At 46.9% G+C, this 16,550-nt stretch overlaps 1 protein-coding gene across 2 annotated transcripts in view; it reads left to right on the top strand.

Moving 5' to 3' along the window:
* Positions 1-16,550, top strand: part of XPO7 (exportin 7) — a 63,582-nt gene that overhangs the window by 12,310 nt on the left and 34,722 nt on the right. The window contains exons 5-12 of one of the 2 annotated variants that reach the window (XM_032092003.1): positions 1,656-1,721; positions 4,878-4,982; positions 5,949-6,114; positions 6,648-6,721; positions 7,689-7,808; positions 8,212-8,358; positions 9,283-9,455; positions 13,291-13,484. In XM_032092003.1, coding sequence (XP_031947894.1) covers positions 1,656-1,721; positions 4,878-4,982; positions 5,949-6,114; positions 6,648-6,721; positions 7,689-7,808; positions 8,212-8,358; positions 9,283-9,455; positions 13,291-13,484 — 1,045 coding nt within the window. Of the gene's footprint in view, positions 1-1,655; positions 1,749-4,877; positions 4,983-5,948; positions 6,115-6,647; positions 6,722-7,688; positions 7,809-8,211; positions 8,359-9,282; positions 9,456-13,290; positions 13,485-16,550 lie in introns of both variants that reach the window. The other variant, XM_032092002.1, reaches the window with a different exon arrangement.

The raw sequence follows: 16,550 nt of genomic DNA, 5'->3' as shown, positions 1-16,550 counted from the left end.
GCAAAATCTTCATTTTTTAGCCAAATCCGAATAATTTTTCGCCAAATCCAAGTATTTTATAACCAAACCCGAATATTTTTTTAGCTAAATCTGAATATTTTTCACCAAATCCAAATATTTTTTAGCTAAATCTTAATTTTTTTAGCCAAATCCGAGTATTTTTAGCTAAATCTGAATACTTTTTAGCTAAATCCAAATATTTTTTAGCTAAATCCTAATACTTTTAGCTAAATCCGAATATTTTTAGCTAAATCTTAATATTTTTTCACTAAATCTTAACTTTTTAGCTAAATCCGAATTTTTTTTAGCTAAATCCAAATTTTTTTAGCCAAATCCGAATATTTTTAGCTAAATCTGAATACTTTTTAGCGAAATCCGAATAATTTTTAGCCAAATCTGATTATTTTTAGCCAAATCTGATTATTTTTAGCCAAATCCAAATATTTTTTAGCAAAATCTAAGTATTTTTTTAGCTAAATCCAAGTATTTTAGCTAAATCTGAATATTTTTAGCTAAATCTTAATTGTTTTAGCCAAATCCGAATTTTTTTTAGCTCAATCCAAATATTTGTTGGCTAAATCTGCATATTTTTTAGTCAAATCTGGATATTTTTGAGCTAAACCTTAATTTTTTTAGCCAAATCCGAATTTTTTTTTTAGCTCAATCCTTGTTTTTTAGCCAAATCCCGGGTTTTTTGGCTAAATTCGGATGTTTTGGCGTTTCCCTCTCGCTGCGGTGAAGCGGATTGGGAGATGGAGCCATTCAAAGATTCCGTTGCTTTCCAGGCCTCCATCCCAAATATTCCTCAGGTGCTTTTGGCTGCAATTCCCAGAGCTGCATCCCTCATTTTCCTGCTCCCGGCCCAGGGGACGTGGGATTTGTAATTAAGACCTTTAATTAATTAGTGTGGAGACAATTCCTCCTCCAATCCCATTTCCTGGCTGCCAAAACATCCAGGAGGCTTCCCTGGAGCCAGAGGTGCTTCCGTGGCCTTTTCCAAGGGCTTCTCCTGGGATTTTCTTGTGCCCGAGGTCCCCAAATCCTGAAATATTCCTGAATTTCTCGATTGCAGATGAGTCTTTGGAGCTGGAGTTTAGGGCAGGAGGTGCAGAGCCAGGATTTAGGTGCAGAAATTGGGGAAAAGGAACAAATTTCAGGTTGTTTCTCTGCAATCCTTACATCCAGGCTTTCAGCTTTTTAGGGAAGAGGAATCTGCACCCACAGCTGGCTCCTTGTTGAGGAGAAGGGGAAAAATGGGATTCTTTGGGAAAAGGGGCTTAAAAATGGGCGGCTGGGAGTTTATTTCCCAACGTTTTCCATGTGTTTTGCCTTAAAATTGACCCCAAAAAATAGAAAAACTCCCCCAAAAAATCTGCTCAGGGTTAGGACATCGCAGGAAAAAGATCTTAATAAAATAATTAATTGCAATGATAATATTAAAATATTAAAATATGGAATAAAGGGGCCTGATTTTGGTTCCTCTTTAGAACCTTTCGCCTCACGGATTTTAAAAGCACGTTTGAAATTCACAATCTGGGCTATTTCACACTCAGAAAAAGAAGGATTAAGCTTTTCTAGCCAGGAATTTTTCCAAGGAAATGAATCCTTGGAAGTGCAGCCCAGTGAACGCTGTGCCTGTGCCTTTGCCTCCCCAGGACAGTGTAGAGCACTGCATCATAGGAGTGACAATCCTGTCCCAACTAACGAATGAAATTAATCAAGTAAGTGCTACAGCCTTCCTCAGTGAAGTAAGTGTCCAATTTTCTCATTCATATTGTTGTGTCCTGCCTTTTCCGGGTTTTTTTTTTTTGGGAATTTTGCTGTCTGGGAGGTGTTTGAGGGGGGTGTTGTTGTGTTTGTTGGGGGTTTTTTGTTGTTGTTGTCCACGGTCGCTGCCTGTTCATGCTGAGATGCTGAGAGCTCCTGTCTTGAGGGATTGTTTTGTTTCACTGGCATCTTCCATCTTTTCCCATGTTTTGGTATGGTTTTCTGGGATGGGAAGGGGGAAGAACAAGGATAAGGAATTATTTAGTGAAGATGAGTGTGAGCCCTGTTGTCAGCCCCGCTTTATTGACCAGGGAGATAAAACCAAAATTATCCAAGTGTGCCCATTTTTAAACCATCCCTTTCATCAGGATGAAACTCTGAATGAATTTCTGGGATAAATTTCCCACAAATCCTGCTGGATTCTCTGGGCCGTGTCCCTTTCACAGCCCCTGGGGCCTGGCCAGGCCCGATCCTGGCCCAGCTTTTCCCAGGTGGATTTAAAATCCCTCCAAGGCTGTGCTGCCTCTTGGAATTGCTGCTGGAATCTGGGATGAGCAGCTTTAGCTGGTGCTGTCCCATCTTCCATGGATTTCCCATGGTTTTCCCATGGTTTTCCCATGGTTTTCCCCTCAGCCGGGCAGATTTTGCTGCAGTGCTGAGCTGAGGGTCACAATGGGTGTAAAAGTCTCTGATTTTCAGCCCCTCCCTCATGACCAGGGAGATAAAACCAAAATTATCCAAGTGTGCCCATTTTTAAACCATCCCTTTCATCAGGATGAAACTCTGAATGAATTTCTGGGATTAATTTCCCAGTGTTCCCAGCAGGAAGCTCCCAAATCCTGCTGGATTCTCTGGGCCGTGTCCCTTTCACAGCCCCTGGGGCCTGGCCAGGCCCGATCCTGGCCCAGCTTTTCCCAGGTGGATTTAAAATCCCTCCAAGGCTGTGCTGCCTCTTGGAATTGCTGCTGGAATCTGGGATGAGCAGCTTTAGCTGGTGCTGTCCCATCTTCCATGGATTTCCCATGGTTTTCCCATGGTTTTCCCATGGTTTTCCCATGGTTTTCCCCTCAGCCGGGCAGATTTTGCTGCAGTGCTGAGCTGAGGGTCACAATGGGTGTAAAAGTCTCTGATTTTCAGCCCCTCCCTCATGACCAGGGAGATAAAACCAAAATTATCCAAGTGTGCCCATTTTTAAACCATCCCTTTCATCAGGATGAAACTCTGAATGAATTTCTGGGATTAATTTCCCAGTGTTCCCAGCAGGAAGCTCCCAAATCCTGCTGGATTCTCTGGGCCGTGTCCCTTTCACAGCCCCTGGGGCCTGGCCAGGCCCGATCCTGGCCCAGCTTTTCCCAGGTGGATTTAAAATCCCTCCAAGGCTGTGCTGCCTCTTGGAATTGCTGCTGGAATCTGGGATGAGCAGCTTTAGCTGGTGCTGTCCCATCTTCCATGGTTTTCCCATGGTTTTCCCATGGTTTTCCCCTCAGCCGGGCAGATTTTGCTGTAGTGCTGAGCTGAGGGTCACGATGGGTGTAAAAGTCTCTGATTTTCAGCCCCTCCCTCATGACCAGGGAGATAAAACCAAAATTATCCAAGTGTGCCCATTTTTAAACCATCCCTTTCATCAGGATGAAACTCTGAATGAATTTCTGGGATTAATTTCCCACAAATCCTGCTGGATTCTCTGGGCCGTGTCCCTTTCACAGCCCCTGGGGCCTGGCCAGGCCCGATCCTGGCCCAGCTTTTCCCAGGTGGATTTAAGATCCCTCCAAGGCTGTGCTGCCTCTTGGAATTGCTGCTGGAATCTGGGATGAGCAGCTTTAGCTGGTGCTGTCCCATCTTCCGTGGATTTTCCATGGTTTTCCCATGGTTTTCCCATGGTTTTCCCCTCAGCCAGGCAGGTTTTGCTGCAGTGCTGAGCTGAGGGTCACGATGGGTGTAAAAGTCTCTGATTTTCCTAAAGAAACAGGTGGAACAAAGGATTTTGATTTTAATGTCTCACAAAGTAACTAACTTTGGATTTTTCTGGGATGTTGCCTAATCCAGAGAAATCCTGGAGGCAATCTGTACCAAGCAGGATAAAACCTGCCAGGACACAGGAAAATGGGGATCAACACAAAAATTGGGATGGTATTTTCCATACCCACAAAGGGCTTTAAATGGGAATTAAATAATGTTCATTTTCCTCAACTCCCTGAATTCCCAGTAGTCTGAACTGAGGAATAATTTCGGTATTAAAGCACCTGACAAATTTAGGTCCAGCTTGGATCTTCCACCAACTGTTGGGGCTTTTCCTTCTCTCATAAAATATAAAGGATGGGAGTGTTGGGATCCTCCATGGAATTGTTGGGAAAATTCAGGTGTAAAATCCAATGTTGGAGCTGTCCTGGTTCCTCAAATACTGGAGGGTGTTTTGGAAATTGAAATTTAAGTGAGGAACAGTAAAATAAACATATAAAAATGGATATTTATGCAGGAATTCTGCATCCCACCGGGATAACCCAGTGCCCATCCCAGGAATTTGGCTCGTATCGATGGCAAAAATGGGAATTTTTCCTCACTTTCCCCCTTTTCCTGGAAAAAAAAAAAAAGCTGTGAAGTGCTCTGAGTTTTGCTGCTCCTCAGCTCTGGGATCCGGTGACAGATCCAGGACTGGAATTTATCCCATAAAACAGCAAAGTCCAGCCTGGCTATCCCTGGATAACTCCTTCCACTTTCCTTCCTCTCCATCTGGGTTCAGGAGGGAATTTCAATTCCTGGTGCTTATCCCTGCCTGCCCAGCAGCTCCAGCTGGGATTTAACCCTTTGGAGCCGGCCATTCCCGTTCCTAAAATCCCCAAATGCTGCTGAAAACGTTGTTTTGCTGATTGGGGCAGAGATTGAAGTAAAACTGGGAAGAAATTGGGAATAACCCAGCCCAGCTTCATGGCAGGGCTACACCAAAACCCCAGGAATGTGAATTTATCCGTGGAAAAGCTGTGGAATTGCATCCCGCTGGTTTAGGCAGTTGTGGGGAGGGCAAGCTCGATGTCCCAGTGCTTCTCAGGGTTCCTGCTGGTTTTCCTGGTCTCATCCCATGAGCTCTGAGCCCTGGTTCTCTCCCAATCCAGGCGGACACCACCCACCCCCTGACCAAGCACAGGAAAATTGCCTCTTCCTTCCGGGATTCCTCTTTATTTGATATTTTCACCCTGTCCTGCAGTTTACTGAAACAGGTAAGGAAAGGTTTGGAATCTTTTTTGGGAAGTGAGATGTTGGGGCAGCTATTTTGGGATGAAATTCCTTCCTGGAATGAGCACTCTGGTCCTAAAAACTCTGCTCTGGGGTTGTTTTTCAGGGAAAAAATGGATTTATTAAGGAAATTTCCTTTCTAAAGAAATCCATATTATTACTACTATTATTATTATTATTATTGTTATTATTATTGTTATTTAAATAATTATTTAATAATTAATTTTATTTAAATAATAAATAAATATAAAATAAATAACAAACCACGCCACAAACACAGAAATAATTCCACGATTCCAACTGCAAATCCATCCCTGGATCCTGGGTTTAAACTTCCCTGTCTTTAAGCATCAGGAAAGAGAGGAGAAATTTGGGTTCCATTTTCAGTATCTTTGACAAGTAAATCCTTATCCCTGGCCCTGCACAGGACACCCAAAATCCCAACTTTTCCAAACTATTTGGGATGGATTCAAGCTGGAATGAGTTCATTTTAAGCCCAGGGTGATGATACAAAGGATAAAAGGACCAAGATGTGTTTAAACTGCAGAGAAATGAGCCGGAATTCCATGTCCAGGGAGTTCTCTGTGTCATGGGAGTGTCCCAGCTTTCCCTGCCTGGAGCAGCTGCTCATTCCCATGGGAAGGAGAGCCCAGGATTCCTGTCAGGCAGAAAAGGGGGGTTGTGTTTAACATTAATGAGAATTCCCTGATCTCCTGCATCCCTGGCAAGCCTCGTGCCTGTGCAGTTCAGGGAGGGAAATGGGAATGCTGCCTGTTATCCATGTCCTGGAAAGACTCTGGGATATATTTATGGACTCACTGCCTCTACAAACACTCCTGGTGCTCGTTCCACAAAGCCCCATCTTGCTTCAAGTGAAGTCCTGCCTCAATTCCGCTGCCACCTGGATTTAATTTCCCCTTTTCCTGGTCTTAATTCCACGTTTTCCACAGGCTTCTGGGAAGAACCTGAACCTGAACGATGAAAGCCAGCACGGGCTGCTGATGCAGCTCCTCAAGCTCACCCACAACTGCCTGAACTTCGATTTCATCGGCACCTCCACGGACGAGTCCTCGGATGATCTTTGCACTGTGCAGATCCCAACCAGTTGGAGATCAGGTGATTCCTGCAGGAATGCACAGCATCCCACCTGGAAAACACTCAAACCCTCTGATTTGGCACAAATAAACCTGGGCGTGCAAAGCCAGAGGTTAAACCCAAAGCCAGAGGTTAAACCCAGCCTTAAATCCACCTAATTCACTTTTGGGATTTTATCTTGCTTTTAAAACCCCTTTTCCCTTCCAGTCTTTCACCTCCCAGTCCAACCACCAGGAAAACGGAATTTTTTTAAAAAAGCAGGGCAGAACTTGGCACCTTTTCCCCACATCCTGCTGTTCCCAGCAGGCATTTGACAGGCACTTGCACAGATTGTGTTCTGAAAATACCTTCCTGTCATTTTCTCCCAGTTCCAAGTGCCAGTGGGTGACTTTATTTCTAGGAAAGGCTTTTGCGTTAAAAATACAAAATCCTGGGGAAATTTTCGTGGAATTGTGGTGCTTTGGTGTGACAAATCCATGTGCCATGGGTAATAAAATAAGGATTAGACCTGTGGGAAGCTGTAAATGGAGGTAAAATCCTCTCTTGTCTTGCAGCATTCTTGGATTCTTCGACCCTTCAGTTGTTTTTTGATCTTTATCATTCCATCCCTCCTTCGTTTTCTCCTCTGGTAAGTCCAGGGTTTATTTTCCTTTATTTTAGGATTCATGTGGGAGATTCCCTGGAGGTTCAGGTGCCCCAGGTTGTGCTGAAGTGTCCAAGTGCTGCTGAGAGTTTTGGAGCATCTACAGGGTTGGATTTTCCCTAAAAAACACATTTTTGCTGGAATTCCAACCTCCTTTCCCCTCACACAACTTGGAATCTCCTGTTTGCTCATCCCCTTGAGGAACGTAGCCCCTGTTATTCCCAAACCAGGTCCTAAAACCACACCAGGAGTAGGGAGCAAGCTGGGAAACACCCCAAGGAATGGAATTTCTCCTTCCACCCTTCCAAACTAGGCCGTGTCCCACTGGGATGAAAGGGCCAAGAGCACAACTGAGCTGAAAGTTGGATTATTTCTTCTGAAAAAATACAAAAAAATGGCCTGCCAGGCATTTATCTCCATGATAAATATTACCCATGATTAAAGCTCAGTGAAAACAAAGCTGAGAGGGAAGGGCCTTCAGAAAGAATTGTTCCGTGGAGAGACTCCACTTATTCTGGTGGAGGGTTAATGGCTAGTCCTGAATTTCAAGCCTCAAATATTCAGGAGAGATTTGAAGTGTGAGACTCCTTTTTTGAATGGAAAGCTGAAATGATTCCATTGGGATCAGTGATTGGAGTCCCCATCCCTGAAGGTGTCCAGGGAAGGAGGCCTGGATGTGGCACTCAGTGCTCTGGGCTGGGATCAAAGGTTGGACTCTGACCTTGGAGGGCTTTTCCCACCTCAGGAATTCCATGATTCTGTGACTCTTGGGATGGAGCTGTTCCTCTGGGTGCTGGAATTTCTTTCTCCGCTGCGAAGGTGAAGGAGCTGTTCTGTCCCTAAAGGAGCACCAAACCTCAGTCACCGCTCGTGTCGTGAGGGGAAAACCTCTTCATTTCCTTATTCTCATCCCGATTTTTGTGTTTTTTTCCATTTTCCTGCGTGCTGGCAGGTTTTATCCTGCTTGGTGCAGATCGCCTCCGTGCGCCGCTCCCTCTTCAACAACGCCGAGCGGGCGAAGTTCTTATCTCATCTCGTGGATGGAGTGAAACGGATACTGGAAAACCCCCAGGTGAGTATTCCAGGTGGGATGAGGGCTCTGTGTCCTCTTCATCACATTTCATCCCCAAAAATCCATTTAATGTCCCTCCTGAATGTGGACATGGATACTTGGCAAAGGGGAGAAGGGTCTTGCTGCTTTCTCCTGTTTCTTGCCATTCCACCACCAAGGGTGGGTATTAGGAAAAACTTCTCCATTGGAAGAGTATTTAAGGACTGGAGCAGGCTGCCCAGGGATGTCAGCATCCCTGGAAGTGCCCAAAAACCAGTAAATGTGGCAGTTCCAGACCGGTTTAATGGGCAGAGTGGGATTTGTTGGGAGCTTGGACTTGTTCTCGGAGCTCTTTCCCAACCTGTGTGATTCCAGGTGACAGCAGAGCCGTTCCCGAGTCCCCCTTTTCTTTCTGTCCCCTCAGAGTTTGTCAGACCCCAACAATTACCACGAGTTCTGCCGGTTGCTGGCCCGGTTGAAAAGCAATTACCAACTGGGAGAACTGGTGAAGGTGGAGAACTACCCCGAGGTGATCCGGCTCATCGCCAACTTCACCGTGACCAGCCTGCAGGTACAAACCTTCCCTTCCCTCTTCCTGCCCCTTGGATTCCCTGGAAAACAAGGCAAGAGCTTCTCATCTGGTTCATTTTTACCCCGAACCCCAGAGGGAGGCTGTGACACAACCCTGCATGGATCATTCTGCGAATTCCTGAATGGAATCTGTGGGGGAAGGCAGAGTTGTTGCCATGCCTCCAGAGGCTTTCCATATCCTAGCAGGGAAAAAAACCCCAACTTGTTAAATAAGGTTTATTTTTAGAATTCTGTCTCACTTCACTCTTCCAATGCACTCAGCGGGGTTGGGAGTAATTGGAATATCATGGATATTCCCACTGAGTTTTCCAGCGGTGTGTACAGCTCACCACCACAGCCCTGCACAGGAGAGGGTTTAAAAAATTGTGGAGCTTGGAGAATTCCTTTGTTCAGTTGTGATTCCTGGGAAGCAGCTCGGGGCTGTGCAGTGTGTGGGAACTGAGTGAGGCCTGGGATTGGAGGCTCAGCTCCATGTCCTGGGAATTTGGGATTATCTCCCAGTGATTACTGAGTGCTGATCCAGGTGTACTTTGAAATTCCTGGTTAATTTGGCAACCAGGCCTTTAAAGATGTTGGCCAGTGGAAAGTGCAACGAGCTGAGCTTTAAACCCCTTCCAACCCAAATTCTGTGGAAGAAAAGTCAAGTCAAACAAAACAAATCATAACTCCTTGGTTTGTTTTCCTTTTTTTTCCCCTCTGGGAGCACTGGGAATTTACTCCCAACAGCGAGCCCTGAAATTCCCGGTTAATTTGACAACCAGGCCATTAAAGGCATTGGCCAGTGGAAAGTGCAACGAGCTGAGCTTTAAACCCCTTCCAGCCCAAATTCTGTGGAAAAAACTTAAATCAAACAACACAAATCATAACTCCCTGGTTTGTATTCCTTCTCTTTTCCCTCTGGAAGCACTGGGAATTTGCTCCCAACAGTGTGCACTACCTGCTGAGCCTGTGGCAGCGCCTGGCTGCCTCCGTGCCCTACGTGAAGGCCACAGAGCCCCACATGCTGGAGACCTACACCCCTGAGGTGACCAAAGCCTACATCACCTCCCGCCTGGAATCCGTGCACATCATCCTCAGGTGAGGGAATGCCAGGGCTGGGAGCGCTTTTCCTGCTGCTCTGAGGGGTGGGAAGGCTGGCAGAGGTGGGGGTGTTCCCGCTGGAGAGGACACGGCTGAGGGGTCTCCCACTGGAGAGGGACTGGGGACAAGGGCTGGAGGGACAGGACCCAGGGAATGGCTTCAAAGTGACAGAAGAACGGCTTAGATGGGATATTGGGAAGGAATTCCTGGCTGGGATGGAATTCGCAGAGCAGCTGTGGCTGCCCCTGGATCCCTGGAAGTGCCCAAGGCCGGGTTGGATTAACCCGGGACAGTGGGAGGTGTCCCTGTCCCTGCCATGGGATGGCATTTAAGCTCTTTCCAACCCAAACCATCCCAGGATTCAGTGAATTCCAAACTGCAGCTCCAACACCCCTGGGAATAAAACGGGAGCGAGCATTCCAGGAGCTGCTGCTCCTGGGACTCCCTGATCCCAGGGCTGCTCCCAGAGTTCCCCACAGCGCCCTGGGCTGGTGGAGAATCCTGTTGGACACAGGCACAGGGGACAGGAGCTGTGCTGGCACACCAGGAGGGGCCTGCATCCCTGGGATCTCGGGAATATTCCGGCTTTGGGGCTGGAAATGCTGCCCTGGCAGAGCCACACCAACATCCTGGGAGCAGCCCAGGCTCGCCGACAGCTCCAAGAATTCCAAGCCGGGCATTTTTTCCCCTCCAGTGGCTCCAGCTCCCAAGTGAAAGGCAGAGAGCAGCCCTGGGCACCTCTGGAATAAATCCCTGGATGATTTCCAGCCGGGATTGTGTCCCTCTGGAAAGATGCAGCCCTTGCCAATGGCAGACGGTGGGATGGGATGAACTTCACCATCCCTTCCCAAACCATTCCATAATTCCAGGATTGTCAGCTCCAGAACAATCACTCCAGGCTCCAGCATATTTCTCTTCCCAGTTTTCCTTTAAAACCAGCCACAAGAGCAGGAAGTTTTGTGAGGATTTCTGAGGGAGCTTTCCTAAATCACAGCCTGGCTGGTTTTTTTAGAAGAGGTTTATTTTTTTAAGCTGGGTTGGTTTTGTTTTTTTTTTTGAGACCCTGCTTAATCTCCCATGGCTGAGCTGATCTCTGTGTCCGACATGTTCCGGGTAGGATTCATCTTCCCGGGATCTGCAGCATCCCAGAATCCCCATCAGAGCAGAGGGGGAATGTGAGCCAAGTGTGACTCACTTCACTCTCCCAGCTCCGCACAAATTCCACCTAAAAGCACCTTTTATTTTTAATTCATTTCAAGGAATCAGCCTCCAGAATTCCATTGTCGTGCCTGGATTTGTGTGGGATGAATCCTCCCGGGTGTGTGTTTGTGTTGGATGAAAACAAATGGTCAAATATAGGAAAATAAGGCCTCTCTTAGGGAAAACTGATGGGATTATCCCTTTTTCTTCTGGATCATCCATCCCTGGAAGTGTTCAAATCCAGGTTGGACAGGGCTTGGAGCAACCTGGGATAGTGGGAGGTGTCCCTGCCCATGGAAAGGGTGGAATTAAATGAGTTTTAAGGTCCCTTCCAACCCAAATCATTCCAGAATTTTCTGATTTCTTGTGGAATTTACTGCATTTAAAAGAAAAGGCACTGAAAGGATTCCCATGGAAAAGTTGTGCTGTAGGAACACAACCAGAGCCTTTGTTCCTGGCACTGCCCATTCCCTTCAAACCCCTGGATAAATGTTAAAGGAAGTGGGTACTGTTAAAACAACGGGATAAATGTTATGGGAAATGGATAAACGTTAAAAGACCTGGGTAAATGTTAAAAGAAATGGATAAATGTTAAAAGAAATGGATAACTTTAAGGATGGAAGAAGAGGTTGCTCCCACCAGGTGCCGATGGCTTTTCCCCCTGATCCGCTGCTCCTCTCCTGATTTTCCACCTCATTTATCCACTGCTCCTCTCCTGATTTTTAGCGTTTCCCACTCAGATTTCTGGCTTTTCCACCTCATTTATGCCCTGATTTCTGGCTTTTCCACCTTATTTATTCCCTGATTTCTGGCTTTCCCACCTCATTTATCCACTTCTCTCCTGATTTTTAGCGTTTCCCACTCATCCATTGCTGTTCTGATTTCTGGCTTTCCCACCTTATTTATTCCCTGATTTCTGGCTTTTCCACCTCATCCACTGCTCCTCTCCTGATTTTTAGCATTTCCCACTCAGATTTCTGGCTTTTCCACCTTATTTATTCCCTGATTTCTGGCTTTCCCGCCTCATTTATCCACTGCTCCTCTCCTGATTTTTAGCTTTCCCCTGACCCACTGCTCCTCTCCTCATTTCCCACTGACATTTAATGTCCATTCCTCTCACCTCCCACCACCCTCCAATTCCGCGGCGCCTCCAGCACCCCGCTCTCCCCGTACCTCCGGCTGCCTCCACGCGCCGGATCCCTTTTCCACGCGCCGGATCCCTTTTCCACACGCCGGATCCCTTTTCCACGTGCCGGATCCCTTTTCCATGCTCTGGATCCCTTTTCCATGCTCTGGATCCCTTTTCCACGCGCCGGATCCCTTTTCCACGCGCTGGATCCCTTTTCCACGTGCTGGATCCCTTTTCCACGTGCCGGATCCCTTTTCCACGTGCTGGATCCCTTTTCCATGCTCTGGATCCCTTTTCCGCGTTCTGAATCCCTTTTCCACGTGCTGGATCCCTTTTCCATGTGCTGGATCCCTTTTCCACGTGCTGGATCCCTTTTCCATGCTTTGGATCCCTTTTCCGCGTTCTGAATCCCTTTTCCACGTGCTGGATCCCTTTTCCACGTGCTGGATCCCTTTTCCACATTCTGGATCCCTTTTCCACGTTCTGAATCCCTTTTCCATGTGCTGGATCCCTTTTCCACGCACTGGATCCCTTTTCCACGTGCCGGATCCCTTTTCCACGTTCTGAATCCCTTTTCCATGTGCTGGATCCCTTTTCCATGCTTTGGATCCCTTTTCCACATTCTGGATCCCTTTTCCACGTGCTGGATCCCTTTTCCATGCTTTGGATCCCTTTTCCATGCGCTGGATCCCTTTTCCACGCGCTGAATCCCTTTTCCATGCACTGGATCTCCCTTTTCCACATTCTGGATCCCTTTTCCACATTCTGAATCCCTTTTCCACGTGCCGGATCCCTTTTCCACGTTCTGAATCCCTTTTCCATGTGCTGGATCCCTTTTCCATGCTTTGGATCCCTTTTCCACATTCTGGATCCCTTTTCCACGTGCTGGATCCCTTTTCCACGCGCTGGATCCCTTTTCCACGCGCTGAATCCCTTTTCCATGCACTGGATCTCCCTTTTCCACATTCTGGATCCCTTTTCCACATTCTGGATCCCTTTTCCACATTCTGAATCCCTTTTCCACGTGCCAGATCCCTTTTCCACGTTCTGAATCCCTTTTCCATGTTCTGAATCCCTTTTGCACGCTCTGGATCCCTTTTCCACGTGCCGGATCCCTTTTGCACGCTCTGGATCCCTTTTCCATTCTCTGGATCCCTTTTCCAAGCACCGAATCCCTTTCCCAAGCGCTGAATCCCTTTTCCAAGCACTGAATCCCTTTTCCACGTGCCGGATCCCTTTTCCACACTCTGGATCCCTTTTCCAAGCACTGAATCCCTTTTCCACGTGCCGGATCCCTTTTCCACACTCTGGATCCCTTTTCCAAGCACTGAGTCCCTTTTCCAAGCACTGAGTCCCTTTTCCACGTGCCGGATCCCTTTTCCAAGCACTGAATCCCTTTTCCAAGCACTGAATCCCTTTCCCAAGCGCTGAATCCCTTTTCCACGCACCGAATCCCTTTCCCAAGCGCTGAATCCCTTTTCCACGCGGTTTCTCCTCCCGCAGGGATGGCCTGGAGGACCCTCTGGAGGACACGGGGCTGGTGCAGCAGCAGCTGGACCAGCTCTCCACCATCGGGCGCTGCGAGTACGAGAAGACGTGCGCGCTGCTGGTGCAGCTCTTCGACCAGTCCGCCCAGTCCTACCAGGAGCTGCTGCAGAGCGCCAGCGCCACCCCCATGGACCTGGCGGTGCAGGAAGGTGAGACAGCCAGCTGGGAATTCCCGAGGGAATTGTGCCTCCAGGAGCTGGGAATTCCCGAGGGAATTGTGCCTCCTGGAGCTGGGAATTCCCAAAGGAATTATGCCTCCTGGAGCTGGGAATTCCCGAGGGAATTGTGCCTCCAGGAGCTGGGAATTCCCAAAGGAATTATGCCTCCTGGAGCTGGGAATTCCCGAGGGAATTGTGCCTCCAGGAGCTGGGAATTCCCAAAGGAATTATGCCTCCTGGAGCTGGGAATTCCCGAGGGAATTGTGCCTCCAGGAGCTGGGAATTTCCGAGGGAATTGTGCCTCCAGGAGCTGGGAATTCCCAAAGGAATTATGCCTCCTGGAGCTGGGAATTCCCGAGGGAATTGTGCCTCCTGGAGCTGGGAATTCCCGAATGAATTGTGCCTCCAGGAGCTGGGAATTTCCGAGGGAATTGTGCCTCCAGGAGCTGGGAATTCCTGAGGGAATTGTGCCTCCAGGAGCTGGGAATTTCCGAGGGAATTGTGCCTCCAGGAGCTGGGAATTCCCAGTGGAATCGTGCTTCCTGGAGCTGGGAATTCCCGAATGAATTGTGCCTCCAGGAGCTGGGAATTCCCAGTGGAATTGTGCTTCCTGGAGCTGGGAATTCCTGATGGAATTGTGCCTCCAGGAGCTGGGAATTCCCGAGGGAATTGTGCCTCCTGGAGCTGGGAATTCCCAGTGGAATCGTGCTTCCTGGAGCTGGGAATTCCCGAATGAATTGTGCCTCCAGGAGCTGGGAATTCCTGATGGAATTGTGCTTCCTGGAGCTGGGAATTCCTGATGGAATTGTGCCTCCAGGAGCTGGGAATTCCCGAGGGAATTGTGCCTCCTGGAGCTGGGAATTCCCAATGAAATCGTGCCTCCAGGAGCTGGGAATTTCCGAGGGAATTGTGCCTCCAGGAGCTGGGAATTCATTCCTCCAGGAGCTGGGAATTTCCGAGGGAATTGTGCCTCCAGGAGCTGGGAATTCATTCCTCCAGGAGCTGGGAATTCCCGAGGGAATTGTGCCTCCTGAAGCTGGGAATTCCCAAGGGAATTGTGCCTCCTGGAGCTGGGAATTCCTGATGGAATTGTGCCTCCAGGAGCTGGGAATTCCTGGAAAATCCCCCCGGAGGGGAGGGATCGCTCACGGTTTCTCCTGGGGGCGGTGGCCCTGTGGGGGTGGCGCTGCTCTGGAGATGGGGCTGGATTGACTGGGGGGAAATGGGTTCATTTGGGGGAAATGGGTTCATTTGGGGGAAAATGGATTTATTTGGGGGGAAATGGGTTCATTTGGGGGGAAATGGGTTCATTTGGGGGAAATGGGTTCATTTGGGGGAAATGGGTTCATTTGGGGGAAATGGGTTCATTTGGGGGAAATGGGTTCATTTGGGGGAAGTGGATTTCTTTTGGCGAAAATGGATTTATTTTGGGGGGAAATTGATTTATTTGGGGGGAAATTGATGTATTTGGGGGGAAATTGATTTATTTCGGGGGAAAATGGATTTATTTGGGGGAAGTGGATTTCTTTTGGGGAAAATGGATTTATTTGGGGGGAAAATGGATTTATTTGGGGGAAAGTGGAATTTTTGGGGAAAATGGATTTATTTGAGGGGAAAATGGATTTATTTTGGGGGAAAATGGATTTATTTAGGGAAAGTGGAATTTTTGGGGAAAATGGATTTATTTGGGGGAAGTGGAATTCTTTGAGGGAAAATGGATTTATTTTGGGGAAAAGTGGAATTTTTTGGGGAAAATGGATTTCTTTGGGGGAAAATGGATTTTTTTGGGGGAAGTGGATTTCTTTTAGGGAAAATGGATTTATTTTGGGGGAAATGGATTTATTTGGGGGAAGTGGATTTATTTGAGGGGAAAATGGATTTATTTGGGGGGAAAATGGATTTCTTTTAGGGAAAATGGATTTATTTGGGGGGAAAGTGGATTTCTATTGGGGAAAATGGATTTATTTGGAGAAAATGGATTTATTTGGGGGAAGTGGATTTATTTGGGGGGAAAATGGATTTCTTTGGGGAAAAAGTGGAATTTTGGGGGAAAATGGATTTATTTTGGGGGAAATGGATTTATTTGGGGGAAGTGGATTTATTTGAGGGGAAAATGGATTTATTTTGGGGGAAAGTGGAATTTTTGGGGAAAAATGGGTTTATTTTGCGGGAAAATGGATTTATTTTGGGGGAAAGTGGAATTTTTGGGGAAAAATGGATTTATTTGGGGGGAAAATGGATTTCTATTGGGGAAAATGGATTTCTTTTGGGGGAAATGGATTTATTTGGGGGAAGTGGATTTATTTTGGGGGAAATTGATTTATTTGGGGGAAGTGGATTTATTTGAGGGGAAAATGGATTTATTTTGGGGGAAAGTGGAATTTTTGGGGGAAAATGGATTTATTTGAGGGGGAAATGGATTTATTTCGTGGGAAGGTGGATTTCTTTTAGGGAAAATGGATTTCTTTGGGGGAAAAGTGGAATTTTTGGGGGAAAATGGATTTCTTTGAGGGGAAAATGGATTTATTTTGGGGGAAAATGGATTTATTTGGGGAAAGTGGAATTTTTGGGGAAAATGGATTTATTTGGGGGAAGTGGATTTCTTTTAGGGAAAATGGATTTATTTTGGGGAAAATGGATTTATTTGGGGGGAAAATGGATTTATTTGGGGGGAAAATGGATTTATTTGGGGGAAAGTGGAATTTTTGGTGAAAATGGATTTATTTTGGGGGAAATGGATTTATTTGGGGGAAGTTAATTTATTTGGGGGGGAAATGGATTTATTTCGGGGAAAATGGATTTATTTGGGGGGAAAGTGGAATTTTTGGTGAAAATGGGTTTATTTTGGGGGAAAATGGATTTCTTTGGGGGAAAATGGATTTATTTCGTGGGAAGGTGGATTTCTTTTAGGGAGAATGGATTTATTTGGCCGGAAAATGGATTTCTTTGGGGGGAAAATGGAATTTTTGGGGAAAATGGATTTATTTTGGGGGAAATGGATTTATTTGGGGGAAGTGGATTTATTTGGGGAAAAGTGGAATTTTTTAGGGAAAATGG

The sequence above is a fragment of the Corvus moneduloides genome, chromosome 27 (assembly GCF_009650955.1).
Source record: "Corvus moneduloides isolate bCorMon1 chromosome 27, bCorMon1.pri, whole genome shotgun sequence".
Taxonomy (NCBI): Eukaryota; Metazoa; Chordata; class Aves; order Passeriformes; family Corvidae; genus Corvus; species Corvus moneduloides.
This window is presented reverse-complemented; position numbering and strand designations above follow the sequence as displayed.